This window comes from Branchiostoma lanceolatum, chromosome 2 (assembly GCF_035083965.1).
Source record: "Branchiostoma lanceolatum isolate klBraLanc5 chromosome 2, klBraLanc5.hap2, whole genome shotgun sequence".
In the NCBI taxonomy this organism is placed as follows: domain Eukaryota; kingdom Metazoa; phylum Chordata; class Leptocardii; order Amphioxiformes; family Branchiostomatidae; genus Branchiostoma; species Branchiostoma lanceolatum.
In genome coordinates this window covers 7,573,037-7,590,246 of record NC_089723.1, presented here as the reverse complement: position 1 = coordinate 7,590,246, position 17,210 = coordinate 7,573,037, and the positions used below count along the sequence as shown (strand labels likewise).

General features: G+C 42.2%; 1 protein-coding gene across 1 annotated transcript in view; it reads left to right on the top strand.

Annotated features, from left to right (window-relative positions):
• The window catches only part of LOC136426628 (chondroitin sulfate proteoglycan 4-like), a 157,228-nt gene that overhangs the window by 102,089 nt on the left and 37,929 nt on the right, over positions 1-17,210 (top strand). Inside the window, exons 2-6 of the mRNA XM_066415306.1 lie at positions 2,138-2,328; positions 3,015-6,748; positions 7,973-8,120; positions 9,148-9,270; positions 14,313-14,688. Of these exons, the coding sequence (XP_066271403.1) occupies positions 2,138-2,328; positions 3,015-6,748; positions 7,973-8,120; positions 9,148-9,270; positions 14,313-14,688 (4,572 nt within the window). The remainder of the gene's footprint in view (positions 1-2,137; positions 2,329-3,014; positions 6,749-7,972; positions 8,121-9,147; positions 9,271-14,312; positions 14,689-17,210) is intronic.

Genomic DNA, 17,210 nt, shown 5'->3' with positions numbered 1-17,210 from the left:
CTGGTGTCTGTGAAACTGAACTTGTCCTTGGGGGACCACTGCCCAATTAAGGGTTTTGAAAGACATTTCTTGCCTGGTGATTTTCTTGGCACTTCCTTGACCAATCTTGGTGATCTTATAATGGGGAGATGATTGAATTTCTTCCTTCCACACCTGGGGGAAGGCGACCTTTGTTCACCTTGGGACTTAGCGCAGGAAACTTCCTTTATTACTGACTGATAAAGCCATGATCCCCTTTCTTCCTTATTCTTCCTGCATGGACAGTAGATTGTATCTTGTTGTGTGTGAAGCTTTTGGTCTTGGTAATGTAAAGGATAATTATCAGTGATTGAGCTTGGAGTCTGGACTTTGTCTGAAGTCAGTGTCAGAGAGTTTGCCCTGTTTTTGCACAGTTTCCAATACTGGTATTAAATTTTGACATATAAAGTCAAAACTGCCCCAGAAGGCCACTCATCAGGGGACAGATAAAATCTGGTTTATGTGGACAGGATTCGTAATGGTTGAACTTGGTAATGTCAAAAATATCAGTGAGCTTGAAGTCTGGACTTTGTCTAAATTCAGCATCAGAGATTGCTTAAGTTTGCCCAGTGTTTACACTGTTACCAGTACTGGTATTTGACATATACAAATGTACAGTCAAAACTGGCCAAGAAGACCACTCAGGGGACCAGTAAAATCCGGTCTGTGTGGACAGGTGGTCACTGTAGACAGGATTCGTATTGGTTGAACTTGGTAATGTCAAGAATATTCAGTGAGCTTGAAGTCTGGACTTTGTCTAAATTCAGCATCAGAGATGGGTAAAGTTTGCCCAGTGTTTCCACTGTTACCATGCAGTACTGATGTTTGACATGTACAGCCAAAACTGCCTAAGAAGGCCACTCATTAGGGTACCGATAAAATCTGCTCTATGTGTAGCCTGGAGTGCAGCCTTGTCCAAATGTCGCTACCCCGCCAACAACCCAACAACGTTGGGAGCGGACCAAAACTAACATGGCTAGACTCCAGGCTATAGTCTGTGTAGACATGTGGTCACTATAGACAGGATCCTTAATGGTTGATCTTAGTAATGTCAAGGGTATCAGTGAGCTTGAAGTCTGGACTTTTTCTGAAGTTCAAATGGTGTCAAAGAATTTGCCTTGTGCTTCCACTGTTACGAGTACTGTTATCCGACATATGTCATGTCAGTTTTCAAAGTGCTCGAAGATCGAAGAAAAATATTCCCCCTGCCTTGAACTGTACATAACCCAGGTTTTTATAATATCTATATTATAATAACTTTTACCTGTTGGGTGTCTACGGTTTAAACAATATACAAGTGTAGTTAAAACAGTCACCATTTGTCCATTGTGCAATTTCTTTAATTGTACTTTTCTGGTGCTCATTGACTTGCTAAGGTTACCAAAGGGGTCACCAAGACAGAGTAATAATAAAGTAAACCAAAAGAGTTTGTCATCCATCAGAAATTATACAGACAAACAGTTCCATATTGAGGATTTTTTCAAAACTTTTTTTTCCAAAAAGTTCTGACTTAATCTTGACAAATCAAATTGCAATTGTTGTAAGGTAACTTGCATCAGGGCTCATATGCATGTACATGTATTTTATCACTGAAATATAATTGATTTTTAAGTCTATATATTATCATTTAGCATCTATATGCTTAATGATGATGTAGGACAAAATTGTATTTTAAGCATTTGATACAGGATATATCCTTATGGTGTTATCCTTTAATGTGTAATACCACAAAATGGTTTAACAATTATTATACTAAATTCTTAAGATACAAGTCCTTCCATGAAATTACATTCTCCCAATCAGAACTGTATTAAATGCTTAAAATACAATTTCCTCTGTTAAATGACAACCTCCAAATCAGTTGAAGTAGCAAAGAATTTTGCTGCCCTATGTGCCACTAGGCACTACAAAGGTCTGAAGGAACAAACAAACAAACAAACAAACAAACTAATTCTTTGCATGTCTTTTTCTTCATCACAGCCTCTCTCTACGGCACTGAACACATCCACGTAAAGATCGATAATGCAAGGAATCTTACTGCCTTATGTGCCACTACGTACTACAAGGGTCTAAACGAACAAGCAAACTTAAATTCTTTGCATGTCTTTTTTCATCACAGCTTCCTTCTACGGCGCAGACCACATCCACGTGAAGATCGACGACGCCAACAGCCAGACAGACTGCTACCTTCGCTTCCGCACCAGCCAGAGGAACGGCCTTGTCCTGCTGGCCGAGGGGAAGACAGACTATCTCATCATCGAGCTGAACGCGGGGAGGGTCAGGATCAGGATAGATCTGGGAGGAGGGGAGGTGTGTTGGGAACATCTTTAATGTATTTGATAGAATTTAGCAAAGTTCTTTATTCACAACCACATATTTAACACGAGGCCGATGTTTGATTGACCGTCTGTCATCTTCATCAGGGCAATTCTGACTGGTTCAATGTGTACTGTTAGGTGTTACTGCTAACAATGTGGTCCCAAATCTTTGACAGACAGTCATTGAAACGTCGGCTCTTGTTAAATAGTTGGTTGTGAATTAAGAACTTAGCTACTAAGTATTTAGTTATTCACCAATCTGATGAAATTATTCACGGATCTATTTGATAGCTGTCATATCGAACGGTACTGGCTGTTTGAACACCAAACATAAGGTCCCGTTCTTAGTATATGTTCACATGTGTGATTAAACTTTTAAACGCAGTTGTACGTGTTGAAGCATTCAAGTTGTTCAGACGTGGTCTGTTGTTTCTCTTTCTTTGTAACATTTGATGGAAGTGTCAGGAACAGTCATTCTGTATCTGTTAGTAGGAAGTCAAATCTATAGTTCAAAGCTGTTGATGCAAATCGATGTGTTGAAGAATTCCAGTTGGTCAGATGTGGTCTGTTGTCCCTCTTCCTAACATCTGTTGGAAACAGTTATTATGTATCTGTTAGCAGGAAGTAAATTCTATAATTCAAAGCCATGACGTGGTCTGTTGTCTCTCTCCCTAACAGGTGCTTCAGGAGTCCAGGCCCGGCATCAGGGTCAACGACCTGGAGTGGCACGAGGTCAAGGTCAAGCGCCAGGCGGAGAAGGTGTCGCTGATTGTGGACCAGACGTACACATCGACCGTGAACACACCCGTGGGGTTCTACGAGCTGAACATCCACAACGGCTTCTATGTGGGCGGGGACGGAACGCACCACTCACGCTACCTCAGTTCGTCACAGCCTTTCCGAGGATGTATTTCCGATGCAACGTTCAACGGCTTTAACTTGCTCAGCTCCCTCGTATCGAGCGAGGAAAGGATAGTTTCGGGAGTCACGCCCGGTTGCAGCAGGGAATTCTTTGTGACGTCAGAAGACCCTGTGTCTTTTTTAAGTGACACGTCGTACATTGCGCTGGAAAAGTGGAGTTCTGTGGCGTCGGGGTCCTTTGAGTGCGTGTTCAAGACGGTTGCCAAGAGTGGGATTTTACTGTACGGCTCCGGCGCTCCACTTAGTTCTGACTTCATCGCATTGGAACTTAATGGAGGGAGGGTCAACATCCTAATGGATAAGGGAAATGGAATGATTGAATTTGCATCAAAGTTTTACATCAGTGACGGAGTATGGCACAGCATAGAGTTCAGGTTTACTGCAACTTTCTTCGAGTTGACTATCGACCTGAAGTCGGAAACGATGCAGGTAGACTGGGGCGACAATCGGTATTTGGATTTACTGAGTTACACGTTCATCGGAGGCGTGAACACGAACATACGCTCGTCCGCGCGGGCAGACGGCCTGTCGTCAATCCTCGACCGACAAGACAGAGGAGGGTCTTACATTGGGTGCATGAAAGACCTGAAGATCAACAAACGAGAAGTAACCTTGCGGGACGCACTTGCCACGGAAAATCTGGACATCGTGTGTGCTACCCCCGAGTTTCCAACTGTACCAACAACCGTAGTGTCCTCCACAATTTCACAGGAAGAAGCCCGTGCAGAAATATCAGACAGCTACATGACAATAAACCCTCTTACTGTGGAGGAAGGTGGGCAAGCTAGTCTTAGTACTGACAACATTATGATCAACGTTGATCTAAAGAGCATCGGCGTTCGTTATTCTGGAGTTCTGATTAGAGTAACAAAGCCACCAAAGCATGGAAAAATTGGTCAGAATGTCGCTGGAAGGACGGCAAGCCAACAGTTTACTCTGTTGGACTTGGAAAACGCATTCATTTACTACGAACACGACGGAACTGAGACTAGAAAGGACAGGATTCACTTCAGACTGTTCTTTCTAGCCAATGAAGACAAAGTTCCACCCTCCTTACTTCGTGAGGAGGGGTACGTGATAAAGATAGAAATCACGCCAACAAACGACGCCCCCGAAATTAACTTGCCGACAGGTCCAGACAATGTGTTCTCACTGATACAGAACACCAAGAGGACTGTGACTCCAGAAGTGTTGTCCGCGGAAGACCCTGATTCGGAGTCTTCGACACTTGTATTTTCTGTCCTTAACAGTCCTGGGCAGCAGGATGACACTGGCTACCTGGAACGTTCTGACAGTCCAGGTGTAAGTATTGACACTTTTACTCAGGAAGACATCAATTTGGGCAAAATATCTTATGTACATCAGGGACCAAAACACTCGAGGCTGGCCCTCCGAGTGAGCGACAAAGAGAAAGTTAGCAGTACTGCAGTGTTGCGTATTATCGCGTTAGATCTAGAACTGAAGGAAAAAATCAACCTGGGTGTGGAGGTCACTCGAGGAGACTTCTCTCTCATCACACCTGACGTTCTGTCGTTTGAAACAAACTCACCAGAACAGGAGTTACCGATTAGGTACGACGTCACCAAGGCCCCTCTGCAAGGTGAGTTGCAGAGGTTGCAGTCTGACGGCGTGTGGAGACCGGTCACATCCTTCACACAGAAGAACATACAGAGGAAGAAGGTCCGATACTACAGCTCGGACCCTCTCCTTGTGAAGAAGAAGTTACCCACGGACAGCTTTACCTTCACAGCAACCTGCACGGGGGTTAAGACTGGAGAGTTTGATTTCGTTGTCAGGATACCTGCCATAAAGATCAAACTGGTACAGAATGAGCAGTTGGTGTTAAAGCATATCAGAGAGAAAGCACTTTCTAGTAGGAATCTGCTAACAGTCCTGGAGAACATTGTCTCCTTTGACCCTGACAATGTTTTCTACACTGTGATGAAAAATCCTGAAAAGGGAGAGCTGCAGAGAGTGTTTGGTAACTCGAAAGAGGTGGTATCAGAAAGGACTAACTTCTCACAACTGGACATAGAAGAAGAAAGAGTGTCCTATGCCCTCGAGAGTACTGTAAGGACAGAAATAAGTGATTCTTTTGTATTCCAGATTTCTGCGTACGGTGCAGTGTCCTCTCTCTTTCAGTTCAATATATCGTACATTCCCGACCGTGACAGTATTTTTGTAACCAACACAGGCATGGTTGTATCAGAAGGAGAAGGCAAACTTCTCAAACCCGTGTTTCTTAAAGTAGAAACCTTGAACACTGATAGGTTTCGTTATACTGTAACCAGAGGTCCAAAATATGGGAAACTTCAGCTGATTGACTCTAAGTCAGGGGAGGTTGCGATAGATAACGTCCAGAGGTTCACCAATCAAGACATTGCCAATCAGGCTGTATTGTACATCCACGATGATTCAGAAAGCGGTGATGACTCCTTTTCTTTCCAAGCTGTCCCTGTTGTCGGAACTGCCAAATCCACTTACAACGACACATTCCTGATTTCGGTGGACCTGAAAAACGATCAGGCGCCGGAACGCGTTGTGAACAAGGTTGTGCAAGTGGTCACTGGAGCAGACAAACTGATAACAACAAAAGAGTTGAAGTATTCTGACCCGGACTCTGGGTTTGACGACTCAAAACTTTTGTACTTTCTTCTGGGAATTCCCAACGGAGAAGTGTTTTATACCAACGACACGAAGACACCTATCTTCACATTCTCTCAGCTGGATTTAGAACAGAGAAGGGTGATCTTTAGGCACGACGGTTCAGCGTATGGCAGGGGGGTGATACGTGTTTCTGACGGTCAGTTTTACTCCACGGGACTACTTGAAGTGCGTGCATCGAGCCCGTTCATTTCCATTGTGAACAACACAGGAATTGTTGTGCAGAAGGGAAATAGATTGGCAATCACGTTGGACAATTTAGCTGCCATAACAAACATCAATGCAGATAGAAAAGACATGGTGTACGTGGTCACTGCCGGTCCTACTGAAGGCATATTGGAAAAGGATGGTAAAAAGATAACAGAGTTCACACAAATGGATTTATACGAATCAAGAATTGTTTACAGACACTCTGATGGTGATGGGCTCAGGGACGACTTCAACTTTACCATAAAGGTCAAAGGAACAGAGGTCAAAGGCAAATTCAAGGTCAGAGCCTTCCTGGCAAGTTACCAAAAGCCACCAAAGGTCGGCACCCTGAAACCTCTTGTGGTGAAAGAAGGGAAACCTGCAGTAATAACCAGCCAGATCCTGAGTGTGACACATCCGGACAGCACGCCGCAGGAAATTGTCTTCACTGTTACCGAGGCACCGAAGTTTGGATATCTGGAACTGATGGAATCCTTTACGGACTTTGACTACCAGGGTGATGAAGCTGTATCAGATTCAGAGGACGGAACTGAGAGAATGACTAGCTTTACTCAACAGGATGTGAATGATGGAAGGTTACAGTACGTGCAGACTGGCACCAACCAGCTATCAGACAGGTCAGTAGTCATTGTGCTACTTTAACATGTCTTTTCATTTTTATGTGACACTTTTTTTCTTATGAGAGTAAACCAGAAAGCTCAAAATACTTGGTGCATGTGCACCCAAGATTGGAACTGTGCACCTTAATTTTGACTGTGGATGTACGCATGTATTTGTACACCAAGATGCATTGTATATGTGCAGGGTTACATATTTAACATAAAGGTGATATACAGGTGAGGTGTCAGAAAGATAGAATCTTTGTTATTTCAAAGTTTTGAAATTGGCTATGGAATTTGGGTTCAAAGCAATCTTTCAAAGCTTGAAACTGTTACCATTGTTCATACTAACATGGATTGCCTCACACATTCCACCTGCAACTCCAGACAAGAGACTCTTTCTTATTGTTTTGCAGGCTTTCTACTTTATTTCATGCTGTGCAACCAAACTTGTTTCTTTGCACCTAAAGTTTTGGGTTAGTTGCACTAGTGCACCTATTCCCTACAATGAGTTTCGAGATCTGATAACATACTCTGGGGACCTCAAGTCTAATGCAAGAATCATATTGATAGCAAAATTATATTTTGAAATAGATTAACACATGACAAACTGAACAAGCAGAACAATATGTTAACCGATGAGCCCTTAAGTCTCATTCCTAGAACAAAGAGAAAACAATTAACATTAACAATTAACAATTATTAATTACCTTTCCTGCCACTGATTGGTGCACTCATGAATATGAATTGATTTCTTATCATGGGAGTGCATGTACAAGAGACATTAATGACTGTAGCATTAATGAATATCGTAACTTGAAAGTTCATCTGTGTCAGTAGAAATCTGAAGCAAAGTTTAAGTGTAATTGCCAACGCAAAAAATTGGACTTTCCCTAACATTTTTAACTCCAGTCTTTGAATGAGCAATACACAGTATCTGTTTATTGTTATGCAGATAGAAGATGTGACTCGGTGAGTAGTGGATCATAACTTGCAGAAAGTTTATGGCGCCCCCGTCTCTGTTAAGGGATGTCTGTAAGGCCCTTGTGTTAAGGACAACCTTGTGTTGAACAAAAACTTTAAGACTCTTTGTACACAACCAGTGTTTTATTCAACCAATGTTTTGGTGACCGTCTGTCACCTTCCTGAGGGCAATGCTGATTGGTTCACTTTGCAGTGCGGCATAGGGGGCGCTGCTCACAGATGCGGTCCCAAAAGTAAAGTATTTTGTGTTGTTTGCAGGTTTGTCCTGGATGTGTCCAACGGTATCCTGACGTCACGAGACCTGGTGTTCGAGGTGGAGATCGTTCCCAAGCTGGTGCCGGTGGAGGTGAAGAACTTCACCATCCTGGAGGGAGCGTCCACGCCACTGGTGGAGAACATCATCAAGGTGTTATCACAGTTATATCTTTTGCACAATTAAGTGTGGCGTTGTGTTGCCGTAACGGTTAGGGTGTTTGGCCCAGAACCCAGAGGTGCTGGGTTCTGGGATCCCCTGACATGCCACCGATGCTGTGCCCTTGGGAAAGGCACGTTACACAATTTTCCTCACTCCACCCAGGTGTGAAAATGGGTTCCTGAATTCTGTTGGGGAGGTAAAAGGTGGTTGAAGGAGAGGGATGGGCTCCACCTTCCAAAACCGTGCCATAGAGACAGTAGATAACAACTAACTCCCCCTATAGCCTCCAAAAGGCTTTGCAACTACCTTTTACAATAAAGTACTGTTGTTATCTTAGATTTATTTGTTTTTTATCCTCGATATATTGATCTTAACATTTAACTCTCCAGAACACTAGCTTTTAATCAAAACCAAGTCCAATAGCAATCAATGTATCTCTTAAAGTACCAACATCAAAGTCTCAATCAAGTTTGTTAATGTGAATGTTAGAGAAATTAAAGGCAGACTAAACTTAATTTCGTAAAGCATACTGCATTATGTTAAATATACCACTAAGACCAGTTCTGACTTGTTTTACACTAGTCCATCATAGATAAGCGTTTTTACAACCTTTCAAATTGACGGCCTGGTGCCCGTAATACTCAACGAGTCCAAAGACCGTGACGTCAGAATCCGACAGATTCCGTCAGAATCCGACTCGGCCCCAGAATCTATTCTATAGAACACACATCGATCGTAACAGTTGGATTCTGTCAGATTCTGAGGTCACGGTCTTTGGACTCATTGAGTAATACGGGCACCAGGCCGCCAATTTGAAATGTTGTAAAAACGCTAATCTATGATGGACTAGTGTAAAACAAGTCAGAACTGGCCTAAGTGGTATATTTAACATAATGCAGTATGCTTTACGAAATTAAGTTTAGACTGCCATTAAGGGCCCAGTATAGGGACATCTGCAAGTCTGTACAGTCACCTTTGAGTGCTGAATACTGAATAAAACCATTGTTATTATTATAAGGTGTCCAACAGGCACTTTGTAGGACTGGCCTGGGTGTATGAGCTGCTGGAGGGACCTTCCAGCGGACAGATCGAGAGCACCAGAGGACCGGGAGTGGCTCTGAGGAGTTTCACCAGCGACCAGGTAAATATATGGCCTCAATCGTTCAATATTACCTTAAGGGGAAGCTAAACTTAAAATTGAAAAGTCTACTACACTTTGCTAAATATACCCTAAAGTCAACTCCTCACTTGTTTTACATAAGTCTGCCATAGTTCGGGGCTCTCGTCGGGTCTCAACCTTTCCAAACCAAAGTGAATACGGCCTTTCAATCTGGCTTTCCTGAGGATGGATTTAGAGGAATTTTCTGACGAATTTGAGGGAATCAAGGAGATAGTGAGCTTTGAATTCGAAAAATTCCTTGAAATCTGTTCTCATGAAAGCCAGATCCAAAATCCTTGTTCATACTGAATGGGAAATGCAGGGACCTGACGTCACATATGTGACCTTACAATCGATTAATTCAATCGTCAGGCGAGTAGCCGTCAGAACAGCCCAAGATACAAATGACGGAAGAGCCACGAACTATGGCGGACTTATGTAAAACAAGTGAGGACTTGACTTTGGGGTATATTTAGCAAAGTATAGTAGACTTTTCAATTTTAAGTTTAGCCTCCCTTTAAGAAAAGTCTTTACCTTTATCTACGTTACTAAGTCCCTTCCTCATGCCTAAGGCTCAGGGACTATGGTGGCAGCCTCTTCCATTCCCTCCTGTCTCTGGCTCTGTGAGAACATTCTGCCAGTGGTATTTATTCAATATTGACCATGGTAAAATCCTTATTCATGTCATGATCAACCCTACAGCATCAGCTACGGCTTAACAGACCTATACGAGAATGACAGGTACAGCCCAGCTAATACCATATGGGACACATGCACAAGTCGATGTTTAACCTTCATAGCTATGGCTTCCGCTATGGCTAAACAATCGTATACGAGATTGACAGGTACAGACCAGATAATATCATAAAAAACAGGTACCAGTTCTTAAGCCATCATACCCCTTGTGCCACTGCACCTCGACCAATCGAATCACGTGAATCACATTGAAACTCAGATTCGTATCAGCCATTTCCCGACAAATCGCTTTCTAACTTGCGTTAACGAATACATCTGACCAAACAAACTCGCCAGCGAGATGGTGGAAGGTGTCAGCTTCTAAAAGACGTTTTCAGATTGACAATTTTGGCACTTTGGAAGTGATTGAAAGTGACCGCGATTTAACGTTTAGAGAAAAGTAGTAGAAACTAGACGTTAAATCGCGGTCACTTTCAATCACTTCGAAAGTGCCAAAATTGTCAATCTGAAAACGTTTTTTGGAAGCTGACACAATCCACCATCTCACTGGCGAGTTTGTTTTGTTTGGTCAGATGTATTCGTTAACGCAAGTTAGAAAGCGATTTGTCGGGAAATGGCTGATACGAATCTGAGTTTCAATGCGATTCACGTGATTCGATTGGTTGGGGTGCACTGGCTGCTAGCAAAGCACTGGGAGGGTGAAACAAGAGTAGTCAATCAAATTTTTAAGCCTCTTCAAAGATAAATTTTTTTTAAAGCTCAAGATTAAAACAAGACAGAAACTTCGTGCAGATGGTGAACTTAATATAATCATGCATTTTTGAGCAGGTGGTTTGATAGATTAGCATATCAAAGAGAAGAGACTAATTTTCCTGTTATAACTACAGTAAGTAGTCTGAAAAATGTCCCGACAGGCATTTGTGTATTTTCATTAATCAACAACACAAAATTTGTAAGCCTTAAGCAAGGCATTTACTAAATTTGTTGTGATTCCGTTACTATTCTTTCCTTCTCCAGTTTTTTTTTTAAACCCAGGGCTAATAGATGTGTTGAGTTGATGTTGATCCAGGGTATTATTATCCTAATGGTCCTGAAAATGAAGGTAGGAGGAAGGGGTCGGTGATTAGGATTGGCCTTATTGGCTCCTACCTGCTGCGATCAAGGCAACGTTGGCGCAAGATGCAGTGTGCTACAGGTGGGGTCAATGTCAGGACCCCGGTATTAGCATTTATATGGACAACATGCATCGATGAAAGGGGCAGGGAAAATCTGTATACTTAGTTTGTAAATTGCTTCTTGTGCCTGAATGCTGGAAAACAGGGATGATCTTATCCATTCCTGTGTTGAAGTTGTATTGAAAATCAGTATGTGGATACGTGTGTATTATATAAAAAGGCTGAACTTTTCAACTGTTTGTAAATTAACGTTGGGTAACATAAATTCGCGGGGTACTTAAATTCGGGATTTTTTGAAAACGGGGTATTTAGGGATATGTGCTAGATGCAACATCAGTAATACCGCTAGAAATGCAAACTTGACAGACTAATGTATTCAGAACACTATCTGAAAAGCTTCGATAACCATGCATTAGAAGTTGGCTACGTCAAAAAGTCTCCGTCCCTTATTGTCACAGTCTGAGGGCTTCGTGGGAGAATTATTCTACATAGTTGTTCGCTGGTTTATAAGACAAATGTCACATCCGCTTCCTGCTAAACACAATTATTTACAATACAACTTATTAGAATCTCTTTTGCTAACCTACAACTGGACTCTAATTGTGATTAATCATCAAAACGCCTCTTTATTGCTACAACCAATGGCTACGGCACTACGGTGAATTTTCCCGCCGCCATATTCGAATCCTGCTATTCGGCAGACGACAAACGTTTGCGAGGAACACTTTTTTGTCCAAATGTTGTGTGTGATAGTGGACTGATGGCGATATTTTCCTCAAAGTTTGCTCTTAGCACAAGCAGAAACACATGGACATAGTAGTATTACCATTTCTACGGCATCCAGCTAACGTCCCAATGAATAATGTACAAATTTCCATGACGGTGGGGATCGACTTTGAGTAACGTTCTACCGACTAAACACACGGGTTGTTCCCGGAGGCTTGATGTGTGCGGTACGGTCGTTTTTTCGTGTATTTTTTTTACTTGGACACGTCTATATCCATAGCACTCTCCTCAAGCCAAGGATGGAACGAATAGCTGCTGTATAAAATGTAATTAGCGGTAAGATATTCAAGACGAATCTTCTCTCCCGAATTAATGTTCACCCCTGTCCGACAGCACCGTCATTGTGCATGCGGCGGACGGTAGTTTCAAGTTGAAATATTATGGTGTCAGCTGAACTTTTCAACTATATGGACATTGGGCAACATGCATCGATAAAAGGTACAGACAAAATCTGTATACTTTTTAAATTGCTACTTGTGCCTGAATGTTGGAAAACAGGGGCTTTCGTATCCATTGCCTGTATTGAAGTTGTATTGAAAATCAGTATCTTCGCATACGTGTGTATTATATGACAAGACTGAACTTTTGAACCCTGTGGTGTTGAAGCCTGTGCATATACATATAGTCTTCTATTTTTATGTCCTGCCTTTATTTTATACTAGGCAAGGCATGCATCGGTGGAAGATTATGACATAGGGTGTTCAGAAGTGTGTGTGTGTGTATGCATGAACACTATCTTCAGAACTGCCCATGATGAGGTGATATTTATGCTACAGGAATTCCTGTGGAAGTGGGGGCTTAGATCATTTACTTGCGGGTCAAACACCTCTTTATACCCCCTTTCCAGTGAGGCTGCAACTGCTGAGCAACCAAATATTTGACAGATTGCATTGAATTTCATAGATAAGGCCTCACCAATTTAATTCCTTGGATAACGGAATTTGAAAAAAAAATGCTAGATTGGAAAATCAACATGAAAACAGAATCTCAGAGGAAAGTTTGTACTTTGGTGCACACAGTTTCAGGGAGTGAACAGGGTCAGGTGCAAGTTTTCACCCCGGCCTTCTGTTTTAATGATGTCCTCGTGCTAAATTTAAAAAAATCCGTTAGGCAAGAAATTAAATTGGTGTGGCCTAAAGAAGAATTTTTTCTATGTTTTGCATGTTTTACTCTTTTTAAAAATCATACTTTTACATTATGCATTATATTCCAATTATGAAATCAAGGGTGACCCAAATCCAATTTCGGTTGCTGTACAGTTACTGGTGCCTTATCAATTAACAAAGCTCATTTTTGTAAAATATAGGAACTTTGATTGTATTGAACTTGCATGTAGATGTATGACATAAAAAGGGAAAATCATGGCAATTCACTGCTCACAAGTATTCATTCATTTATGATAAGATTTTTGGGGAGCACGTTTGCTCAGTTCTAGGCACTGAACTACTACGCAGTGGTGACCACGTAACAATCAAGACCCAACGGCCAGTTTAAGGTTATGGATTACATGAGTAGGACTGGGACAGCATCTCAAATGTTTGCAATGTTTTTAACATGCAGTCACCAAGTGCTATAGGAGCATTCTGATTAGATATATAGCTTTAGACAATGCTTAAAGCTAGATGTGCGTGCGTAGTCCAGTGGTTAGCGATCTTGCCTCTGGAACTAGAAGCCCCGGGTTCGATCCTGGGTGTGTCGCTCACCCGACATGCACACTACCGGAAAGGGTCGCAGTCCCTATAGGACGGGACGTTAAGTCGTAGTCCACTGTTTATTGTGCTTGTCGAAAAGAGCAAGGGGAATTTTCCCGGTACAATGAACCTGTAAATACATAGCATCTGTCTTCTTGTCATGACCAGTAAAAGATTTAAGCTCATCTGTTCATTGAGTTCATTTGATTTTAACTGGTTCGCGATCACTTTCCTTTCCTTTTTTTGCTAAGGTTTGGTGTGACTGTAGCCTGGAATCCATCCTATTTAGCTTCCGGCCGCTACCCTAGCTCCGCTGTGCTACGGCCGGCCGGCCGGCCGAGCTTGGGTAGCGCAGCGGAGCTAGGGTAGCGGCCGGAAGCTAAATAGGATGGATTCCTGGCTAGTGTGACTGGGTGTTCAGTGTAGAATAACTATTCTCCAAGCAGAGGTTTCAATCAGGGTTTTGTAGTGGCCGGGCCCCACAAATCCCGGCCACTACTATAGCTAACCCCCCAATCAAAACCTCTGCCTGGAGAATATAAAATAACTAGCTCGTGCCGTGTGCCTACAAAGTTGGTGTGTTATGCCAAAGAGCAGTTATACCTGCCATAAAGATACAGATCTAGATGCACTCTCAGAAATACAGATGTTAATCACTTGGTTTTATGTTATTCAGGTGAGGAAGCAGTTTGTGTTCTACGTGCACAACGGAGCAGACACGCTCCGCGACCAGTTCACCATCCGTGCCAACGCGACTGACGGCAGCACGTACAGCCTCCCTTACACCATCTACATCACGGTCACCCCCGTCAACGACGCGACCCCGCAAGTCAAGGTCAACAACGGGCTGAGCGTCTGGGAGGGTTCGGTCACCGTCGTCTCCACGGTTGACCTGAGCGCGACCGACGCTGACTCCTCCGATGAGAACATCGTGTTCGAGATCACAACGCCGAACAACGGGCGCATGGCGCTGAGGTCCAAGCCGTGGCGGGAGATTTTGAACTTCACTCAGGCTCTCCTGGAAACGGGAGATATTGTGTTTGTTCACACAGGTAAGACAAATGCTGGGATATTTGGAGTTTCTTTTATCACAACCACGTAATCTCACCTGCTGACATTTCGGTGTCTGTCAGACACCTTCTTCAGAGCTTCTGACTGGAGTACTGCTTCTCACCGCTATAAGTAGCCGATGTACATGTAGGTGGCGCTTTTGCGGCGAGAACGTAATCCCAAACGTGTTTTCGGAAGACAAATGCTCTGAAGATGGAATTTCTATATACATATCTCATAAGAGTCTTCTGAATGATAGTTGAGTTATATTTGAGTGCATCATAAGCTATGTATGATGTTTGAGACAATAAATGAATGTTAAACTTTGATATGTTGCTCTTTTGGAAAGGGGAGATACCTTTGTATTGTGTTCATTCACACAGGTAAGGCAAACGCTTTGAAGCTGGAATGTCTGTTTCTTTTGTGATAAAAATTATCCTGAATGTTAGATAAGCTGTACTTGAGTGTACTAACCTATATGTGTGTCGACTGTGAAGTGATGTTTTAACCATTCATGTTTGATATTTTTTTCCTTCTCAGTTCTTTTTCAGCGAACTACAGCATCGGCAGTGTTTTTGATGTAACTTAGTGGTTTTCAAGATCAAAAGTGACCACTAGAGTACCATTGAAACATTGATGAATACTATGTTTTGTACAATGTGTACATTTGATATATTCTGCTGCCGTCTTTGAAATGTTTGAAATGTTTTTTTGCCCTTGATGCATTATCCCATTACGCTAATCTTAACACTTTCATGTTCGATTCCTTTACCTCATGGGGGATCAAAAATTACATGTTGGTCTGTTTTAAGTGCTGTATCAAGAGCTAACATGCTTTTATCTTTTCCTGCTGTCACTTGGTAACCTTTTGGCCCCACATTTGTATTGGTTAGGAGATTAGGTGGCAGGTTGAAGGTTAAAGTCAAGTTTGGTGGACTTATGTCAAGGCCATGACCTCAGGCTTAAGCTTGTGTACTCAGGTGATTGGTCAGAATGTATCCAAGGCATCAGAATGAATAGTAATCCATAGACAATGGTGTTAGATGGGCACAGAACATGTACTTCATGTCTCAAGTACTTCTTTACAAGCATCAACATGATACAAGAAGCCTAACACCCCTTTCCACTTGAGGCTGCAATCACTAAGCAACTGCCGGCGGCCAAAGATTTGACAGTTCAATGAATTTCATAGATGAAGAACAATTGTTTTTAGATTTTGTGTGTTTTGTTGTCTCTTAAATCTCACTTTTACATCTTGCATTATATTCCAATTATGAAATCTAAGGTTATACAAATACAACTTTGGTCACTGTGCAGTCGCTTAGCGATCACTGTTGACTCGAAAAGGAGTCTAAGGAAACTTTTCAGGAGTCTAGTTCTGGTTCAGGAGTCTAAGGAAACTTTTCAGGAGTCTAGTTCTGGTTCTACTGTAGTTCATAGTCTGCAAACTCCTTGGTAGGGATGTCACGCAGACGAAGGAGGCGCAGCTGCAGCGTCCGGGTTACGTGTGGAATGACAACAGCCTGCTCTTGAAGGTGTCCAGTAAGAGGTCCCCAGAAAGTGCTAAATGGACGAAATGGAACAAAATGCAATGTTCATTTGCAGATAGTTGGTAAAATCAAGGAAGAGTGGTGGATTTCTTTGCACGCGGTGCCCCCATTTCAGGGAAGAATCTAGCCAACAAACACGGCAAAAACGTTGTATTTAATATCATCAAATAGATTAAAAAAATAAAACATGTTACATTATGTATTTGCTTCCTGTTCTAGTCTACTGTGAATGTTATAACGTTCCTTATATTTCGCTATCTACTGGTATTTCATTTCATAATGTTACATATGTTTTAGTTCATTCAATTTCGTTCAATTTCGTTCCATTTCACACTTTCTGGGGGCCCCCAGTAAGAGGCTCTAGTTCTAGTTCAGAGTCAAGTTTAACACCATGCAGAGACGCTGTATATCTTAAGAAGTGAACCTAGTATGGTACAAGTAAACATGTCAGGTGACAAATGAGGTGGGCACAGATGTGTAATGGAAGGCAGCTCACACCTGAAAGAAATAGTAGTGGCTACCATCACAGTAGGAGGGGGAGGGGGGCAAGTACGATGTATGTCATGAGGAATGAGGAATAGAAGAGCGTGATATGGGGGCAATGATCCCCTACAACTAGAATGAAACCAGCAAAAGTTCAGCAGAGATACAAAGACAGGCAGCAAGATAAGGCCACACTAATTTAATTTCTTGGTTAACAGATTTTTATTTTCCCAAAAAGCAATTTTAGAACAAACAAAAATCATGAAAACAGAAGGCTGGCCCAGCCTTCTGTTTCATGATTTTTTTTTCTAAATTTTTTGTTTTTAAAAGAAAAATCTGTCAACCAAAAAATTAAATTGGTGTGGCCTAACCACAGTAAAATTTACATGTATGCCTGTTGATATGTACACCTGTATGCCTGTTAATTATGTACCTCTGTGTGTGTGTGCGTGTGTCCATGTCTGTGTGTGTCTCTCTCTCTCTGTGCCTGT